This window comes from Balaenoptera borealis (genome assembly GCF_965194805.1).
Source record: "Balaenoptera borealis genome assembly, chromosome: 19".
Classification (NCBI taxonomy): Eukaryota; Metazoa; Chordata; class Mammalia; order Artiodactyla; family Balaenopteridae; genus Balaenoptera; species Balaenoptera borealis.
The window spans coordinates 9,184,954-9,204,603 of record NC_138878.1 but is presented as its reverse complement, the minus strand read 5'-3'; the positions used below and the strand labels follow the sequence as shown (position 1 = coordinate 9,204,603).

Below are 19,650 nucleotides of genomic sequence, written 5' to 3'. Positions count from 1 at the left end.
GGTGGGAGAGGAAGCAACCTTGGGGCGGGGAGGCATCCTCCAGACTCAGACATTCATCTCTGTCCATTTCAAGGAGCCCAGCCTGCGCCGTATATAATGAAGTATTGCGCCCACAGCGGAGAACAAGGCGTCCTCTCTTCATGTTAAATTCACGAGTTTGGGGCAAATCTGGACTCTGGGTCTACGATCAAGAGCTTGATTTGACACTGGTTGAGAAACTGGAGTTGAGGCTTTGATCGGGCAGGGAAGAGCGGTGGGGAGCGAGGTGGGGCGGACGGGGACGCGGCTCTTGGGAGGATTACGGCGGAGGCTGTGGACCGCGGCGCTGCTCGCAGAGGCTGCAGCCATTGCACCGCTGAGCATCCCACATTCAACAGGAGGAACCCGCGGGAGAGGAGCCCCGAGCCCCCCGCGCCTCAGCCGCTGCAGCCCGTGCGCCCCGCGCCCGCGCTCGCCATGGCCAAGGAAGGCGTGGAGAAGGCGGAGGAGACGGAGCAAATGATCGAGAAGGAGGCAGTCAAGGAGCCGGCGGAGGGCGGCGGCGGCTCTCACCGCCTCGGGGACGCCCAGGAGATGCGCGCCGTGGTGCTGGCCGGCTTCGGGGGGCTCAACAAGCTGCGGGTCACCAGGAAGGCCATGCCCGAGCCGCAGGACGGCGAGCTCAAGATCCGCGTCAAAGCCTGGTCCAGTATCCGCGCCTTTCTCTTTTTCTCTCTTTGCGCGCTCAGCGCTCCTTCGAGCAGGTGGGGGGAGAGCCTCCGTGGACACCCCCCTCTGCGCCCTCACCCGGGTCTCTGAGCCTCCCCGAGGCCCTGGGCCAGCTGATGCTGGGGAGGGTGCTGAGAGGTGGCCCTCGCCCTCCCCAGGCCGGATCTCGGGGTGACCGGAGGAGCCTGTGAGAGGGGAAGGGTCGATGTGGCGCCCCGCGCTCAGGGTCTGGAAGACTGCGCGGCGGGAGCTCTCCGTGGGGTTACAGCTCAGCTGCCAGGAGAGGGGGTTTGACGATAACATGCTTAAAAAATAACCGTCGGCTTACTGTGTACGAGCTATCGTTTTTTAGAGTTTTATGTGTGCGATCTTATTTAATACTTCCTGGGACCCAGTGAGTTAGGTACCATCATTGTCCCCCATTACAGGTGCGGCAACCAGGGCTCGGAGAGTGATTTGCCCAAGATCATTCGGCCGCCACTAAGTGGCATGGCCAGGATTTGATATTGGATCTTTTCAGCCTCTATGCTATTGTCCTGGTGGGGCTGGGGACGAAGTGCGGGGCTGGGGAAATGCGTCCTTCCTCCTCACCGCTGCACTCCCGTCCTTGTGGTCTGATATGGGGAAAGGGACTGGGAAGCATCCTAGGTACCCAGCATCTAAGCCCCGTGAGGGGTGAGGCCAAGACTGCTACTTCATCCCCCCTCTTTCCCCACAAGCATCTTCTGTGTTTCTCTGAAGAGGAAAAACACAAACAAAACAACTGAATCTTCTCCTAACTCCTGCTGCCATCTCAGGAGGAGCTCAGCAATCTGAGTGCCCTTCTATTCCCCACTCCTCCCCGGGGAACTTCAGACTGCCGCCTCCCTCCTCCCCTCCCCCTCCCCCCGCCCCCCGAGCCGGTTGGGATTCCTCCTGGAGTGTCTAAGCCTCTCTTGTGCTGTTACTATATGGTCATTTCCTTGGAATTCTGGGGAGGGAGGGCTCACCCAGAGGGCTCACTGGACCACCACTCTTGACTTGTCCATGCAGCGGCGTGGGAGGCTTTCCAGGGTAAGCTGCTGTTAGCACAGAGAGATGGGCCCACCCCTTCCCATCGTGGTTTTTTAAAGCCCCCAACAGACACTGCTCCCTAAAAGCCGAAGCCAGCTCACCGGTTCCCAGGTTAGACCCCCAAACTCAGAATCTGGGAACAATCTGGAGGCAAGAAAAAGGCAAAGGAGCTTCCCCTCCCCTCTGCCGCTTTGAGAGCAGACGCGGGTTTCCTTCGCCAGACTGGGAGGAGGCTGGAGAGAGGTGGTCGCTGCTCTCTGGCTCACGCATCACGTACGGGGCTGGTCATGCTTGACTCTAAACACGGGGGCCTCTCCCTGGGAAGTTCAGGGCAGGGGACAAGGCATCGGCCAGCTGGGGGATCCTATACGGTTCTATTCTGTTAACTCTTGCTGAACCAAGCTGGCTGACCCCAGAAGGCAGAGCTTACCTCTGCCCTGCTCACCAATAAATTCCCAGTGCCCAGCACAGAGCTTGGCACCCAGTATATCCTGAATAAGCTCTTGCTGAATGACTAAGTTACTGATGGATGAATGGATGGAGGAAAGACGCCTGGAGGGGGATTGTTGAGTCGTTATTTTTCTTCACTTGCTGGTGGAAGAAGGTCTATCTAGTAACATTAAAACTGTGTATTGATAATTCTCCTTCCTAAACAACCCATCAAAAATACTGTGTGTGTGTGTGTAATTTATGATCCTCCATTCAAATTGAGGACCGGGTTCTAGGACTCTTCGTCAGAGTGTATTTTCAGAGAGTGAAAATGTTGAAGCTACTTTTTAAGAGAAAAGATTGTCATCTGCAGGGCAAATAGGTCTGGGTTCTCCAGCCTTTTGCTTACTGCACAAATGCTGAGAGGATCTGAAGCGTTTGGAAATAATAAATGTCAAGATGAAGGCCGGGAGATTGATTTTCAAAGCCAGACACTGAAGCCTGTTCTTCACTGGAGCCGTGTACACACACACACACACACACACACACACACAATGGAATCACTGCAGATCCCCCACCCCAGTTGTTCAGAAAGCTAGCCAGCCATGGGGGGTGAGGGGGCGGATTTGGAATACAGTATTGCAAAGGCCCAGATTGATTTTCATTCCCCGAAGCTGGAAGCAGAGATAATCGGTTTTGCAAGGGGCGACTGGAATGGGTTTGTGAGCACTGCCCGCTGGGCCCTTCTTTCTCCACTAGGTTAGGATTGGCTGGCCAAAGATGCCCATTGATTGTAAGTTTAGCCTTGGGAGCCAGGATGACTCATTCTGTAGTTTTATGAATCAGCTGATCGCCTCCTGGATGAAGGTTTCCCTCTTATCTGTTCTCCCTCTCTCTCTCTCTCCTTCTCTATTTTTAATGTAAACCTTTTATCATCAAATAGGATATGCTTTTTGCTAGAGAATAAAGCATAGTTTATCTGAACTAGTAGTATTCAGACCTGGAATGAGGGTCCAAGTTGGTTACTGTATAAATTTTATGGAAATGGAAGAGAAGAGGCAGGGGGAAATACATATTTTATCTCATTTACCCCTCTCGTCTGTGGTCTAACGCAGTAGGTATTACGGTAGAGCAAACTGAGGCTTGGAGATGTTCAGTAATTTGCTAAAACATCACACAGGTGGTAGAGATAGGATTTGAATCCTGGTTTGTTTCTCCTTAAAGCTCTGCTGTTTTCCTTTTATTCTATTTTGTCTCCCTCTGTGGAAAAGCCACAAGATATGTAATTTACTTCTCCGGACCTTTGGCACATAAGCTGGCTTTCTTTCCTTTCTTCAGTGACTATGGCTCCTTTGATCTGTTTATGTCTGGCTTAAGGAAACATTCTCTGGCCATTCCCAGAGTAATACGGCTTTCCCCCCAAAGTGGAGGCTTGATGGTCAAACGCGGCTCAGAAAGAACCACTGCGGGGTGTGCAGGCTGGGAGGGATAGCCCTGTCTTCCATCTAAATTGTTGCCAGAGCATCAACTTTAATGGGGAATCTGTTTCATCTACCATTCAGTGAACAATTTACACAGTAAGCGATTTAACTGGCCGAAGGGAAAAAGCGCCTGGCCTTTGGAGAAAGATGTATCCGTGTAACTACGGTGAGCATCTCTCTTAACTTCTCCACGATTTTTGTGCCTCTACTGCAAAATGGGGATACTAAGATGAACTTCATGGTGTTGAGAGGATCAGATGCAGGAAAGAGGCCCAAAGTTGGCACTAAGTAAAAGGCAGTTGTTGTGACTGTTGTCATATCTATGCCTGTATGACATTTTTCCTGGAGACTTGATGACTTGGAGATGTATAATATAGGCAGTGTTATATCACATCTGCTTAGGGATGAAGAGTGAGACCTTCCTAGACATGAGTCCCAGCTCAGCCACCTGCTAACTGGCTATCCTAGGACTGGTCCCCTGGAGGCAGAGCCTGGGACAGGGATGCTTTTTGAAGTGGTTGATGTAAGAGGTGCTCTCGGGAGACTGGGAGCAAGGGAAGCAGGATGGGGCTGGGGAAGTAGCCAAGCAAGAGCTGGGTCTCAGCTGGATCCCACCAGGGGTTCTGGAGCATGAGTTGTACCATAGAGTCAATCTGACCTTGTAGCAATGGGGGAAGCCTTCTGGCCCCCACACCCCCCAGCCCCTGTCATCAGTCAGTTCTGGGCTCTGGGCTGCTTTCCCCGTGGGGACGTGGAGCCTCTGTTCCCCGTGGAAGAGGGGACGGGGACTGCCCTGACCCCTGAGCAGCCAGCTCTCCCAGCAGCCGGAGGATGGGTGCACCGCCCAGTAAAAGGGATCTGAGTGAGGCACAGCCCGCGCCCTCTACACTGGCTGACCTTGACCGTGTCGCCCACTGCTCTAAACTTCAGCTTCCTGCTCTATAAAATGGAGATAATAACAGCACCTCCCTTCAGAGTGCTGTAAGGGGGTTTCTGCTGAGTCACACTGAGCCCACGGTGCATCAGGACCTTTATGGTCATGCGTGGCACAGAGCAAGTGATCAATGAATGCTAGATATTATTATTATTACTATAAACTATTATTCTTGGTTTCCATAGATACCTTTTATAGTCTATCATTCAGACCAGCACTCTTTGGAGAGTGAAAGGGACACTGCTAATAATTACTCTGGGATAGCAAGGACAAACTAGAACCGTTCTAGGCAAACCAGGGTTTGTGGTCTCCCCCGCCCTGCCCCCCGCAGGTGTTAAGGGTCCGATCTATGCCTTTGCTGCCAGCAGTCTTGTAACAGTGGAGGTTCTTTTGCACAGGAGCTGGTGGGATTTGAGGCTGAGGGTCTCCAGACTGGGCTGCAGGAATGTATTTAAGTGGCCATTAAGAAGCTGGTCTGTTTTGTGGCTCAAATTGGCTTGTGGTGGAAAGGCACTAATGGACTGGGGACATTTATTTTCCCAGACTGATTTACAGCAAGAGGCCACATGAAACTGCTGGAGTGAGACCAACTGGATGAAAAATAGTTGCAGCCATCAGCCAATGGCTCCATTGGCTGATCTGAAAATGGGCCGAGGGCAGGCCACGCTAGAGGAAAGCCAACAGATTGGTAGGATCCTAATATATCATGAGGGTAAAGTGCACTGGAGATGGGGAGGGAACTCATATCTATTGGGCACTTGTTAGGAGCCAGCAACTGAACTGCCTGCTATACACTCTTTGTTTCATTTTATCCTAATGGCAACTCAACAAGGTCAATGTTACGATCTCCATTTTAATAATGGGGAAACTGACATTCGGAGACAAGTTAAAATCACAAACTGTTAAGTGGATGAGCAGTATAAACATCCAAGTCTGTCTTGTTCCTGGACTCTTTACATGTGGGAGTCTGATTATCAGAGAGACACAGTGACAAAGGCACAATGGACAGAGAGACAATGAAAGACCAAGACACAGAGAGAGGCAGACGGACACAAAGACCGGAATCGGAAATACAGAGAAAGAACCATGGATGCATTTGACTGATTTGAAGTATAGCTAATAAGACTCAAAATTGCATGGTGCCATCTCGTCTCCCAAAGTGACCATTGTGCTTCTGAACCACATTCACTTTCTGTCCATTTCTGTGGTCTGGGATGCTTTTGGGATCCACCTAGGATCACATTGCTATGGCTGTTGACCCAGAATACCCGTGCTGATTCGATATAATCATCACTCAAGACACTGAGTTCCTTCCTCTGCCCCTGTGGCCTCCATTGGGCTATGGCTACATTGGCAACTTGAGTGCAGGATGTCCCCAAACAACACAGCATTAAAGTGTCCCTGACAAGGCCAATCCAATGAAATATGGCCAATATGATCTTCCCTGAGTTTATTCAAATAAACAAATGGAGTGTATGAGGTTAAGTGACACAGATGTTTGTAAAACTGAGAAATTGCTTGGAGGGGGTCTCAAGACCCGAGCCCAGAGCCACTGTGGCACAGAGACTGGAATAAAGTGTTCTGAGTCGCTCTGTGTTGGATGGGGCCATGAGGATTTGATAGGAAACGATGGCTCTGCTGAGCCACACTGAGCCCCGTTTGGTGATGAGAAGGCAGAGATGCTGCTTCTGGGGTCTTTCTTATTCAACGAAGTTTGCGTTTTCCCATTATCTGTGTCCTCCGTGGCGAGGGCTGGTGATGGTGACAATGTGTGCTCTTGATCCAATAATGGAATGGACTTCCTGTCTCCCCAGCAATTCGAGGAAGAAAGGAAGCCCAGAATCAGTGTTTCCTCTATTTCATTCAAAAAGGAAATGTAGAACATCTTATAGGACATCCGACATAGAGCAGGTTCCCATAAACAGCAGCCTGATCTTAATTAGACAGAAGCCAATGGCAGTGGCTCATGATGGGCAAAGGGAGTGATGACTGATACTCCAGCTCACTCTACCCTCCACCGGCAGCATCTTTGCAGCAATAAAGCCTATCATCCTTGCCATTTTTCATCTGCCGCTCACCCATGAGTTTATCACCTTTACTTGCTAAGAAAAAGGGACTCAGAGATGAAGCGGAAAGAGTGAGAAGCTACAACAGATCTGAGTTCTTACCCTAACCCTTCCTCACCATGGCTGTGTGATGGCAGGCAGACAGCACTTTCACCTTGTCCGTATCCTCACGTTGGTAATAACACCCTCTTTTTGGTATTGTTATGAAGACTGGCTGAGAGGCTGTGAAAGTCCTCACTGCTCCTTGCACATAGTGGGCACTCAGTAAAAGTTATTTTCCTTCCTCTGTTACCGGGGCTGCAGAAGACAGAACTGGGACATGACCCCATCCTCCCATTCCCTGTCCTGATAATCTCCCACCAAACTACGTGGGCAGCAGGGAGTAGGGTGCTGGCTTTTGAGTCTTATGCCCAGGGTTGGGAATGGATTTGGACTGATGTACTGCTACCCTAACACCAGCTCTGCGCACACTCATTTGGGGGTAGCAGCACGGATTTCTCTGATAGGTGGGTGTGCAAAACAGCCCAGCCTCTGGAGTTTGGTTCACACTCATCCAGAAGAACCCAAAATCCCATGACCTTTGGGCAAATCACTGACATTCAGCACCAACAACAAAGTTCACCCAGACTTGGGGAATAGCGCCCCCGTGACCCCAAGTTCCTGCCACTTCTTATTCTTCATAGGGATCTTTTTTGGCATCTTGGCATTTGTCATAGAAGAAAACGTTTAATTAGAAACAAGAAGACGCTCTTCCTAGGAAAGGGCAGTGGGCGTATAATCTCAAATTAGTTTGATTCCTCTGTGTGTGATCTCACACAGAACATCGGTTGGAGCCATGGTATTAAAATGAGTAAATGTAATGTTTGAAGGCCCAAGACACAAAATAGATGCTCCAGTGAAAGGGGCTGTTTCATCTTTAAATGTGATATTTTCTTGATGACAGCCTGCAGTGAGCTTCTGTCCTCAATCTCCTTCCGTCAGTGACCCTTGATCCCTCAGGCTAAGCCTCTTCCCCAGCACTGTCCTGGGGGCAGGAACATGCGAGTCAGTGGTTCCCCAAACAGAAGCCCCTTGGCAAGTTAAAGCACTGGGTCCTCTTACTCCTGACTTCTCCAAACACCTGTAGTCCCCAGAGCCCATTGCAGGGTAATTATCTTCTGTGAAAAGAATGATAATGATTCATTTCTTGGGCTGGCACTGACTAAACACCCAAACTGGATGGGAGGCAGGATGCTTTTGGTTATAAAAGAGTTAATGTTTGAAGTGAAACAGATGTGGATTCAAGTCCTGAATCTGATCATTTTAGCAATCTCTATAAACTTGGGAAAATGACTTACTCATTTGAAACCTCGGTTTGCTTATCTGTAATATGGGTATAATTATAGTCCTTATGGGATAATTTTGTGTGTGTCAGGATCAAAAGAGAGATCATGTCTAAAGTATTTAGCAATGATGTTGGTATATTTAATATTTGTTGAATGAATGAAGTCCTTGTCGTACAGTGTATGTTTAATATATATTAATGGTGTGGTAAGGAGGAGATGCAAAAAAATAGGACATTAGAAAGTCCCTCCATGTGTCATAAAGTTTTCTGAATGGAGTCCCTATTCAGATTACACATGTCTTCCCCAAAGGGTACAAGACCCTATCAAAAGTAGCCTGGACAGAATGTGCCACCATGGCATGACGTAAACAAGAAGATCCAGATGAATTCCTGAAGGAACAAGAGAGGAAATGGAACCAAAATGTATCATGCTCCTACTGTGTTCCAGAAGCTGGGCCAAGCTTAGGGATCTTCAAAAAGAAGACCAGTCACTTTTGCTCTGACCTCTCTTTCCTTCATTTCAGCCTTGGTGACTGTCATGATGAACTTGTCCCTGGACTTCTAGGCTCTCCCCTTTCCTGACCCTTCCATCTTTTATCTTCTCTCTCCTCATCTGTTAGCTTCATGTGCTCCTACTGCAGTGAGCTGCCTTCTTGAGACTTGGAAAGATGGCCACCTTTCACCCCAGCTGCCATCTGCAAGTTTAGCAAGCCCCAATGCAAAGAGAACTTTGTTCTCCCAATTTTCATATATCAAGGAAGGAATCTGATTGGCCCTTCATGAATCACACACATCCCAGCCCCTGGATGTCCCTCTCTCTGTTTGGCCCAAGGGAGTGAGGTGCTGTGATTGGCCACATTTGTGCCCCATTCTGTCCTATTCTGACCTAGAAGAATGGAGCCTCGTGATTGACAGCCCCACCAGGAGCTCATGAAGCGTGTGTGTGTGTGTGTGTGTGTGTGTGTGTGTTCGGGGTGGGGGTGGGGTAGATACTCTAAATGGAACGGAGGGCAGTTATCAGACGGTGCAGGTAAGACACACAGTGGACTGATCAAAACGGCAGTCATCATGGGGTATAGGAGAGGCTTCTTCACCCAGGAAAAGTGAAGAATCAGGCAGGGGGCTGGAGAAGGCAGCTCCATTCCCTGTCTTGGGACTTTACATCTCTCAGCACCAAGTTACTGAATCGTATTAAATAACATATATAATATTTTCAACTTTGAGGCCCATCATCTTTTAAATCTCTGGTCATCTTGGACATTCCAGAAACTCTCTCTGTTCTCATTTAAGTGATGAACACCAAGCCTGGGGCTTGGGTAACAGTAGGTGCTCAATCAGTGTTTGGGGGAATGAGTGAGTATATTGGGTTGGCCAAAAAGTTCGTTCGAGTTTTTCCGTATCATCTTATGGCAAAGCCCAAACAAACTTTTTGGCCAGCCCAATGTTACCGACTTTCCCCAAATTGTTAGTGTACATTTTGGCAGAAGCGGCAGTGTCACTTGTAAATGTGACGTTCCTAACACAAACAGTGGCCCGTCCACGCTAGTGTGCCTTCAGCCTCCCCTCTGCCATCTCAGCTTTCTCTGACAAAAGTCTACATCTCTCCAGCACGCAGGTCTTTGAGTGGGGACTTGAAAGAATACCAAAGGAGCTATGTTTTGGAGAGTTTTACTTCTTGACACAGTCTGTTCTCTTGAAACTAGAGATCACTTTTTTTTAAAAATTTATTTATTTATTTTTGGCTACGTTGGGTCTTCACTGCTGCACACGGGCTCTCTCTAGTTGCGGTGAGCAGGGGCTACTCTTCGTTGCGGTGTGTGGGCTTCTCATTGCGGTGGCTTCTCTTGTGGCGGAGCACGGGCTCTAGGTGTGCGGGCTTCAGTAGTTGTGGCACACGGGCTCAGTAGTTGTGGCGCACGGGCTTAGTTGCTCCGCAGCATGCGGGATCTTCCCGGATCAGAGCTCGAACCCGTGTCCCCTGCATTGGCAGGCGGATTCTCAACCACTGCACCACCAGGGAAGCCCCTAGAGATCACTTTTTGAACCCTCTAACAACTACTTTCCTGAGGCTGGGAAATGCGGGCCTCTGACTTCTCAAGATGCTCTATAATTTCCTCCGTACTGCCATGCGGCTCCATCGGGGACCGGAGGCTAGGGCTCTCGGAGAGAACCTGGTGTGCTGCTTCTGATGATGGTTATTCCAAGAGCACTTGAACTCAAGTGTTCCTGCGATGCTTGTACACCTGGGGACGCCAGGCCCCGCCAGCCTGGGTGTTCAAACAATATTTCACTAAACTAAACATATGGTGGTAATCCTTGTGTAAGATACACACACATCAAATCATGTTGTACACCTTAAATTAATACAGTGTGTCAATTACAGCTCAATAAAACTGGAAAGTAAATGAATAAATATTTCAAGCTATTGGGAAAAAAAAAGCCCCCTTTTTTTTTTTTTTTTTAAACTTTGGGTTTATTTATTTTGTTAATTTATTTATTTATGGCTGTGTTGGGTCCTCGCTTCTGTGCGAGGGCTCTCTCCAGTTGTGGCAAGCGGGGGCCACTCTTCATCGTGGTGCGCGGGCCTCTCATTATCGCGGCCTCTCTTGTTGCGGAGCACAGGCTCCAGACGCGCAGGCTCAGCAATTGTGGCTCACGGGCCCAGCCGCTCCGCGGCATGTGGGATCCTCCCAGACCAGGGCTCGAACCCGTGTCCCCTGCATTGGCAGGCAGACTCTCAACCACTGCGCCACCAGGGAAGCCCAAAAGCCCCTTTTAAAACAGTATGTTGGGCTTCCCTGGTGGCGCAGTGGTTAAGAATCCGCCTGCCAATGCAGGGGAAACGGGTTCGAGCCCTGGTCCGGGAAGATCCCACATGCCGCGGAGCAACTAAGCCCGTGTGCCACAGCTACTGAGCCTGCGCTCTGGAGCCCACGAGCCACAACTACAGAAGCCTGCACGCCTAGAGCCCATGCTCCGCAACAAGAGCAGCCACTGCAATGAGAAACCTGCGCAGCGCAACGAAGAGTAGCCCCCACTTGCCGCAAGTAGAGAAAACCTGTGTGCAGCAACGAAGACCCAATGCAGCCAAAAATAAATAAATAAATTAAAGTAAAAACAAAAAAACAAAAAAACCCCAGTATGTCCATGACTCTGTCCCTACCTTCCTTTGTAGGTATCAGGCCCCCCACCTTCAACACCTCCCAGAGAGTTGCAAGGGTTTCTTAGGGGGTGTAGCTGGGATGCTCAGAAACACAGTTCTGGCTCCCCATTGATCGTGACCGTCTCCTGCTGCTCTGTGCTTCTCCTCCCCAGGGTCCAAAGCCACCCAGCATGTTTCCCCATTTCTTCCCCATCCCAGGTGGAGCCTGGCCCTCTGCTTCGGCTGTGGTCCCCTTTCCACCCAATACAGGTTACAAAGCAGCATACGCTACCTTCTGTATTAATCCTCCTCCTGTTTGGAGCTAATGACACTCTTGTCATTAATTATTTATCATCATTATTATCATAATGACCTTTACTGAGTGATTTCTGTGTGCCATGGGCACCATATTAAAGGTCCTTTAGAAATTTCTATGATACCAAACATTTTCCAGATGAAGGGAAAGGATCAGAGAAATAAGGGAACTTGCTAAAGATCACACATCTCATAAGACAAAGAGAGCTGGGGTTTCAGCCAGGGTTTGCTGAAATCAAACTTCACTCCCACTCTTCACTGCTCAGTCCTAGACACAAGCCCCTGAAGTTGAAGGGCAATCTTCACTGCTCAGTCCTAGACACAAGCCCCTGAAGTTGAAGGGCAATCTTCACTGCTCAGTCCTAGACACAAGCCCCTGAAGTTGAAGGGCAATCTGAGTTGGACCAAACACCACATTCAGAGTCAAACCTTCCTCTTCCGTTGCCACAGGCTTCCTCATCTAGGCTTCTGTTCTCCAACTCAGATTACCCTTAGGATGAGTTTTTCTCTTTCCCCCAGAAGGCTTATCTGCTCTTCATCCAAATAGATACATAGTGGGGCTCAGACACTCTAAATTCTACAGTAAACTCTGATGAAACTTTCAAACTGCACTCTACAAAGCCTCCTCCCCTTCCTCCCAATGCAGACATACCTGCTTCTTAAAATAGACAATCCATCAAGTAACAGACTTGAAAAAATAAAAAATAAAAAGATCCCTGTCTAAGATCAGAAAGAATTGCTTTTCACTTATCTATGCTACACATAGTTCAATCAGCTAATGGGGAGCTATTAAACCCATTGTTCCTATGATTGGTCTGAATGATTTTGTAATTGGATTCTCTGTATCCTCCAGCTAAACTGAATAAAATTGTTTCAACTGGGGACCTTGTAATAAACTCTGACTCAATGTTTCTGCAGCCAGAACCCAGGATGCATAATACAGCTAAAAACGTGCCCACCTTCCCAAAGACAGCCCTTTCTGCTTTCAGATCCTGGAGAACATTTCTGTCTGACCGCAGAGGAGACGTCCCATGCCCCTGGGACTGCTCCTTCGTAGGAAATAAATAGCAAAGGCAATTTGCACCCCCTTACCCACTGAGTCCACATCTCTGACCTCAGCCAACAGCGTTTATGGGACACTTGACTTCTTCTTTTTGCTCTTTTAACATTTTTTGTTCCTTTTCCTATTCTTTTTTCCTTTTGTATCCTAGATTTAGCTGGCATGATTCACCCTTGAATAGAAACCCAGTTTCCAATATAACTGAGAAGCACTGTCAAATTCTGTTGAGTCCTTTAGAAAACACCAAAGCTGGATTCATCCGTGCAATGGAGAAAAACTTCTCGAAAAACTTCCCTTCCCATTTAGATCCCCTCAATGCCTCCTGCTCCCTCCAGACTCTCCCTGTGCTCTTTAAACTCTCCCAGATTCTCAGCCCCTGCCCTTGCTCTCTCTGGTCTTTTGCATCTATCTTTGCTCACCTTTCACATCTATTCTTTTATCCTCCAGGATAAATATTTGCTCTTCCCAAAGCACATCAATCAAGCAGGTCTTTGTTCTTCTCAGCTTTCCCCTTGCTACACGACAAGGCTGCCAACCAATAATTCCCTCTAGCAGAAGGAAGGAAAGAGCTTGAATCACTCCTCGGTATTTTCCTACTTACACCTTCAGTGGAGGAATCATCGTTGGCAAGGCTAGAATATACCCTGGGCTAAGCAGAGAACGTGGAAAAAATGGATTTTAAGGCAAACTCTCTGATTTGGAATTGCGCAGAGTCCATGAGGAAGACAGCAGGGTAGTGACTGTGCTACTGCCTCCTTCTGAGGCTAATTCATTTTTTTTTATTGAAGTAGAGTTGACTGAAAACGTTGTGTTAGTTTCTGATGTACAGCAAAGTGATTCAGTTTTACATATACATATTATTTTTCATTCTTTTCCTTTATGGTTTATTACAGGATATTGAATATTGTTCCCTGAGCTATACGGTAGGACCTTGTTTTTTATCTATTTCATATATAGTAGTTTGTATCTGCTAATTCCAAACTCCTAATTTATCCCTCCCCCACCCCCTTTCCCCTTTGGTAATCACAAGTCTGTTCTCTATGTCTGTGAGTCTGTTTCTGTTTCGTTAATAAGTTCATTTGTGTCATATTTTAGATTCCACATATAAGTGATATCATATGGTATTTGTCTTTCTCTTTCTGACTTACTTCACTTAGTATGATAATCTCTAGGTCCATCCGTGTTGCTGCAAATGGCATTATTTCATTCTTTTTTATGGCTGAGTGATATTCCATTGTATGTATATACCATATCCTCTTTATCTATTCCTCTGTTGACGGACATTTAGGTTGCTTCCATGTCTTGGCTGTTGTAAATAGTGCTGCTATGAACATTGGGGTGCGTGTATCTTTTTGAATTTGAGTTTTCATCTTTTCTGGGTATATGCCCAGGAGTGGGATTGCTGGATCATATGGTAGTTCTATTTTTAGTTTTTTAAGGAACCTCCATACTGTTCTCCACAGTGGCTGCACCAATTTACATTCCCACCAACAGTGTAGGAGGGTTCCCTTCTCTCCACACCCTCTCCAGCATTTGCTATTTGTAGACTTTTTAATGACGGTCATTCTGACTGGTGTGAGGTGGTACCTCATGGTAGGTTTGATTCACATTTCTCTAATAAAGGCTAATCAAATTTAAATACTAATTAAGTAAAATTAAAAGTTCAGTTCCTCACCCACACTAGCCACACTTCAAGTGTTCAGTAACCACACGTGGCTAGTGGCTGCCATATTGGACAGAGCAGACACAGAACATTTCCATCACTGCAGAATATTCTTTGGACAATGTTGCTCTAGTCTACCTTATTCGTTTCCCCCTTGAAACAACTGTTTTAGGAAGCATAGTTTTTATCAGCAGCAATGACTTAGGACACAGCTGTCATGTTACAGCAAAAATGGACTGTTTCTCTGTGGGAACCCTGCCCCTCTGGGGCTCCAGTGAGAAGTCAAGCCGTAAGCGCTTTGCACTGTCTCATAATGCTTTCTCCCCTCATGGAGAGGTGGGATGAGGCTGGAGAGCTTGGGAGAATGGAAGCAAAGGGCACAGCCATGCCTAAGTGACACTTAGCTGTGGAACCTCCATGACTCCTACAAAGTGAGTTAGTAACAGCCCTCCCTGTGCTAGTTGTGACCCGTCTCCCACTGCCTGTTGGGGAATTGTCATACTGTGAAGTCATTTATTTCGTTGATCTCTGAACTCTTGGGAACCAGAGGTGTCATTGTCACTGTTGTAACATTAGTCCTGAGCCAAGTCCCAAATCATGGAAGGTCTGTTGAATTTAAATTAAACTAGTTTGAATGTTCTACACAACCAGTCACTGCCAGACACCTGTTTGAAGTCAATGACTCCGTCAACATCTAACCTGGACCACAGAGATTTTAACCTTTTCAAGAACGTTCTTAGGAATAAATACCTGCTGTGTCCCCAGGAGAGGCTGAGAGTAAATAAATAACTCCAGGTCCAGAAATCAAGGGGTCAGTCTTGGCATCAAGGAGAGCTTGTTTTGGACCCACTCATGCCATGCTTTTCTGTTTCTGTTGAAAACGGCTCTTGATATTTAGATTCTCAGTGTATCTCCTTGGTCATTTTGTTCCATGTTTGAAATACTACCGATGTGTTTTGAATACTAATGTGGACGTATGATCGGAATATATTTCCTGTCTCTGAGGAACAACAGACCTGTACCACTATAGCTCAGTCTGTATTGCCCTCACAATTCAGGTCCTATGTTGTAGATAAAGGGATCTGGGCTGGGCAACAACAGCATTATTTACTTAGTAAGTAAAGCGGTAGATTATGAAAAACATCAGATGTGTCAGAGAACTTCATGCTTCATATCTAAAAATAATGGTTAAACAAGGTAAGCAGGATCGTGTGGAGCCAGACACGAAGGGGACCGCTGTCAGGAGCCATGGCCAGCGACTGGGGAGAAGGGAGTCTGAGCATCCAGAACACACGCTTTTTTTTTTCTTATCTTCTTTATATTTTATTCTCTCTGGGGACTGAAGGAAAACGGTGTACTTGTAACCAGAAAATTTTCTGGTTTTTTTGTGGAGGTTTTTGTTGCTGTTGTTGGTTGGTTGGTTTTTAAGTAGAGGGATCAGATTTTTAAACCAGGAGGTTCATTTTAGAATTCGGGCTCTTAACTCTATCCCATGCTATGTTTTAGCATCAAACATGACAGTCTGTTTGGAAAATGTGGTGGAGTCGAACATTTTTGAGTTGAAAATTTCTCTCCTGTCTCTTCCGCTTACATGTCATTTCAAATTATTTAGTCAATGTGAATGTCAGTTTTCAGTTATTTATTCTTGGTTGAGGATTTGAAGAGTAGTCTACACACTAGCTGACGAAGATCTCAGCAGAAGCAAAACTCTTTGTTCAGAGGTTACTCCCTCTTTTCTATAGTTTTTTTGTTATTTTTGCATTCCTTTTTTATTACAGCATAGTTGATGTACAGTACTGCGCAAGTTTCAGGTGTGTAACATAGTCATTCACGAGTTTTTAAAGTTATGCTCCATTTCTAGTTATTATAAACCATTGGCTATATTCCCTGGGTTGTAGCTTATTTATTTTATACATGGTAGTTTTTACCTCTTAATTCCCCACCCTTTTTTTGCCCCTCCCCCTTGCCTCTCCCCACTGGTAACCACTAGATTGTTCTCGGCATGTGTCATAACACACTCTTTCCAACTTCTGATAGAGCTCAGGTGGCTTCTGTCTCCTAAGGTCCATCCAGGACAATTCTGGCTGTTCCCCAATGAAAGGTGCCATTTGAGATGTGCATGAAAGTTCTCCTTGTTCTGACAAAGAGTGTTTATTCTTCCATAGAAGATTTGTATCAGCCTATTTTCACAGTCTTGAGATCATAAAATAGGTACTTAAAGCCAAAAAGAAAGGAAAAAGAAACAAAAAGAATTGGGAGCAAGATTTTCTGAGAGCAATGCCTATGGTCCTAGATGTTTTCAAGTTATCAGCTGCAGTGAAGAAACAAAAACGAAAACTTCCATTCTGGGAACATGAGGGAATGACTCAAACGTGTACTTCTTTGGCCCGTGTACTTCTTCGGCCCGACTTGGATTGGGAATTCAATGCTCTGATAAACATTGCAGCAGCGAGACAAGAGCAGAATGCGGAAGGGCACAGCTTCCGGGGCTGCTTTTGTTCAGAGCAAAGCCTCACACGAGGAGCCTCTGGGAGAGGCCGTCATGGATGCTGGGTTGTGGATGTTCACCAAGCAGAGGGAATCCCAGACTTCCCATGTGGGATTTGACCATGTTCCCCCTGGTGTCCGGGTCTTCTCCAGCATCCTGTGATTCCCGCCTTCTTGCAGACACCTAGAAAGCCCCAAGCTACGATTTTTCATGGATTTCCCCAAGCAATTTACCAACCTTGCATGTATATTTTTTCATAGTGAAAATTGTCTATTAAACCCTGTAAAAGGCTCTTTTTTTCTTTCCCCCAGCATCATTGAGATACACTTGACACTTAACATGGTGTAAGTTTAAAGTGCACAAGTGTACAACTTTTGTAAATTGCAGAATGATTACCACTGTCCTATTAGCTGCCTCCATCCCATCACTTTGCTACCATTTCTTTTTTGTAATGAGAATATTTAAGATCAACTCCTGCATGTGTTTTGATGGTTCATCCACCTTTACCTTTCTTTTTCTCAGTTTGTCTCCTCCTTAACGCTTTGATCTCTACAAATCTTCCCTTTCCCTGTCCTCTCATTCTTTCGGGTCCCAATTTAAAGATCTCATCCTCCTTTCTGCCTTCCCAGCATTGGTTATAAGAACTCCTAGACCTTTCCTCTTCAGGGACCACTGTACAAAGGACACTTCCATAAATACTCACCATCAGTGACCACTGCTCTGTGTCTGTAGGGGAATAAAACCCAATAAAGGAAGATCACAACACCCCTCTTGTAGTGGATACCGGGGCACACTACCCAGAACCCTCTTTTAGGACTGAGGTGCTCATTCCCCCAGCTACAGGGAGTGATGGCTGCTGAGGGTTCGCAGCTGCGTCCCTCCTGAGGAATTGCCCTCAGCAGAGGGAAGCATCCTTGCCCAAGATCAGACCCCCTCCCTGGGGGCGGCTCTCATGCTATGACCAGTGGATGCAAGGGTAAAAAGTTCAGTCACCTTGCCTTGATTCATCATAACTAGAGGGACCATCCTAGCTCCAGAACTTTCCGTGGATAAATTGAGTCCTTTTTACTACTACATCAGTGTTTCAATCTCTCCATCTACTCAATCCAGTTCCCCTCACCCCCATACAGGTGTTCCCTGGAGAACTCCCTATAAACCCTCTGACATGCAAACCTCAGTCTCAGAGTCTGCTTCCCAGGGGGCGTGACCTATGATGCCTTCTTTGTGTGTTGATGATGATGATGGTGGTGGTGGTGGTGGTGGTGGTGGTGATGGTGGTGATGACAGTGATAGCAGCTCACACTTATTGAGCACTTACGGTATGTGAGGCACTCTGCTTTACACATACCATCACGTGCTATCCACAGCAACCCCCGAAAGGGTGAGGGTATTACTAACCCATTTTTGACATGAGGAAACTTAGGTTCAGGGAGATGAAGCTACCCACTTGAGGAGGAGCCAGAAAGCAAAAGCTAAGGATTTAAATTTAGCTTTGGTGACTGCAGAGGGTGTCAGCAAAGCTAACAATTCTTTGGGAAAGCCTTTCCAGGGGTCACTGTTTTGACTCCATGGTTACCTTGTCTGTGAGCCCATCTTCTGGTGACCGGGCGAGCTCTCTAGCTACACTTCTGTAAAACCACTCATCACGCCGCATTGTGAGCAGTTTTCATGATTCTGTTTCCCCATGAGAAGTTGAGCCCCCTGTTAACTGTGGATATCCAATACTAAGTGTCTGCGCAGGATATAGTAAATGCTCAATGTGACAGATGGTTGAGAAGTCCCCTCTTTGTAACTGGGAAAATTGAGTGATGCTCTCTCAGAAGAAAAGCAAAGGGCAGTAGCCTCTGGAGACATCACTTGCCTTCATCCCTTGGCTTTGTAAACCTCAATGCGCCTCCGTTTTGTTCTCTGTGAAATGTAGGTAATGTCATGTATCTCTTTGCCTTGTTATGGTTGTTGGAAAAATTAAATATCACACTTATAAAACACTTAACACCATGCCTGATACACAGCAAGCACCACATAAATGTTATCTACTACAATGACCCGCCACCAGTAAGTCCTTTTCTCCCCATGCCCCATCACTTGAGGAATTAGAATGGGGATTTCTAGAGATCTACTAGCTTCTTGGGCCCCCCCCCGCAACCATCACAAAGCCCTATATGAGAACCCATCTCAGAAAGGGTCCATCTCTTCTTGAACAGTCTTCTTTGTGGGAACAGCTGATTTGGGGCTACTTAGAGCAATTTTTCTCAGTGCTGATGGCACGTGAGAATGTGTGCTTGGGTGAAACAGACTCTCAGAGCTGGAGCCAGGATGTACACGTTAAAATATATATATCACCACGATGATCCTGACATGCATCCAGAAAATGATTATACTTGAAACTTGGTCAGCTTGCACCCACGTGGTCTGCAATTATTGCCGTTGAGGGAGGGTACTGACTGCCATCGCTCACAAAGAGTGAGGCTTATGATCTTATAAAGTATTTGTTTAACATGAATTCAAAGTATCTTGGAGATGTTTCAGAGAATCATAGACGTCATGATTTAAAGAAACTTAAAAAATGTCAGCTGGTCCTATGTCTTGAATTCCCTCCATGACATCTTTTGTGATCTTCACAGACACCCTTAGTAACCTGGAACGTGACAGCCTATCCAACATTTTTTTTTAAATGATTAACTTTAATAAACAAAATTACTCTGTCAAAATCTTCTAAAAGTTTCTGAATGCTTACTCTCAATTTCTGTACACATCTTCTCCCGACCGACAGCGACTAGTTCAAAGACCGGCATCCGTGCATGGACCACGTTTTGATTAGCTTTCATGTAGTGGAGACTGGAGCAGTGATGATGTAGAAGAGATGGGAGAATTGCTGGAGTGGTGTTTGGAGTAGCGAGAAGAGATGAGATGAGGTGCGCAGTGGAGGGATTGACTTTGCTATCCAATATTTTAATCAGCAATTTAGACATAAAAATCAATGGCAT

The 19,650-nt window shown here is 46.7% G+C and overlaps 1 protein-coding gene across 2 annotated transcripts in view; it reads left to right on the top strand.

Annotated features, from left to right (window-relative positions):
- Positions 1-334: 334 nt before the first annotated feature.
- The window catches only part of VAT1L (vesicle amine transport 1 like), a 150,550-nt gene continuing 131,234 nt past the window's right edge, over positions 335-19,650 (top strand). The window contains exon 1 of one of the 2 annotated variants that reach the window (XM_082366362.1): positions 335-683. In XM_082366362.1, the coding sequence (XP_082222488.1) occupies positions 457-683 (227 nt within the window). In that variant the 5' untranslated portion in view covers positions 335-456. The remainder of the gene's footprint in view (positions 684-19,650) is intronic. The other variant, XM_082366361.1, reaches the window with a different exon arrangement.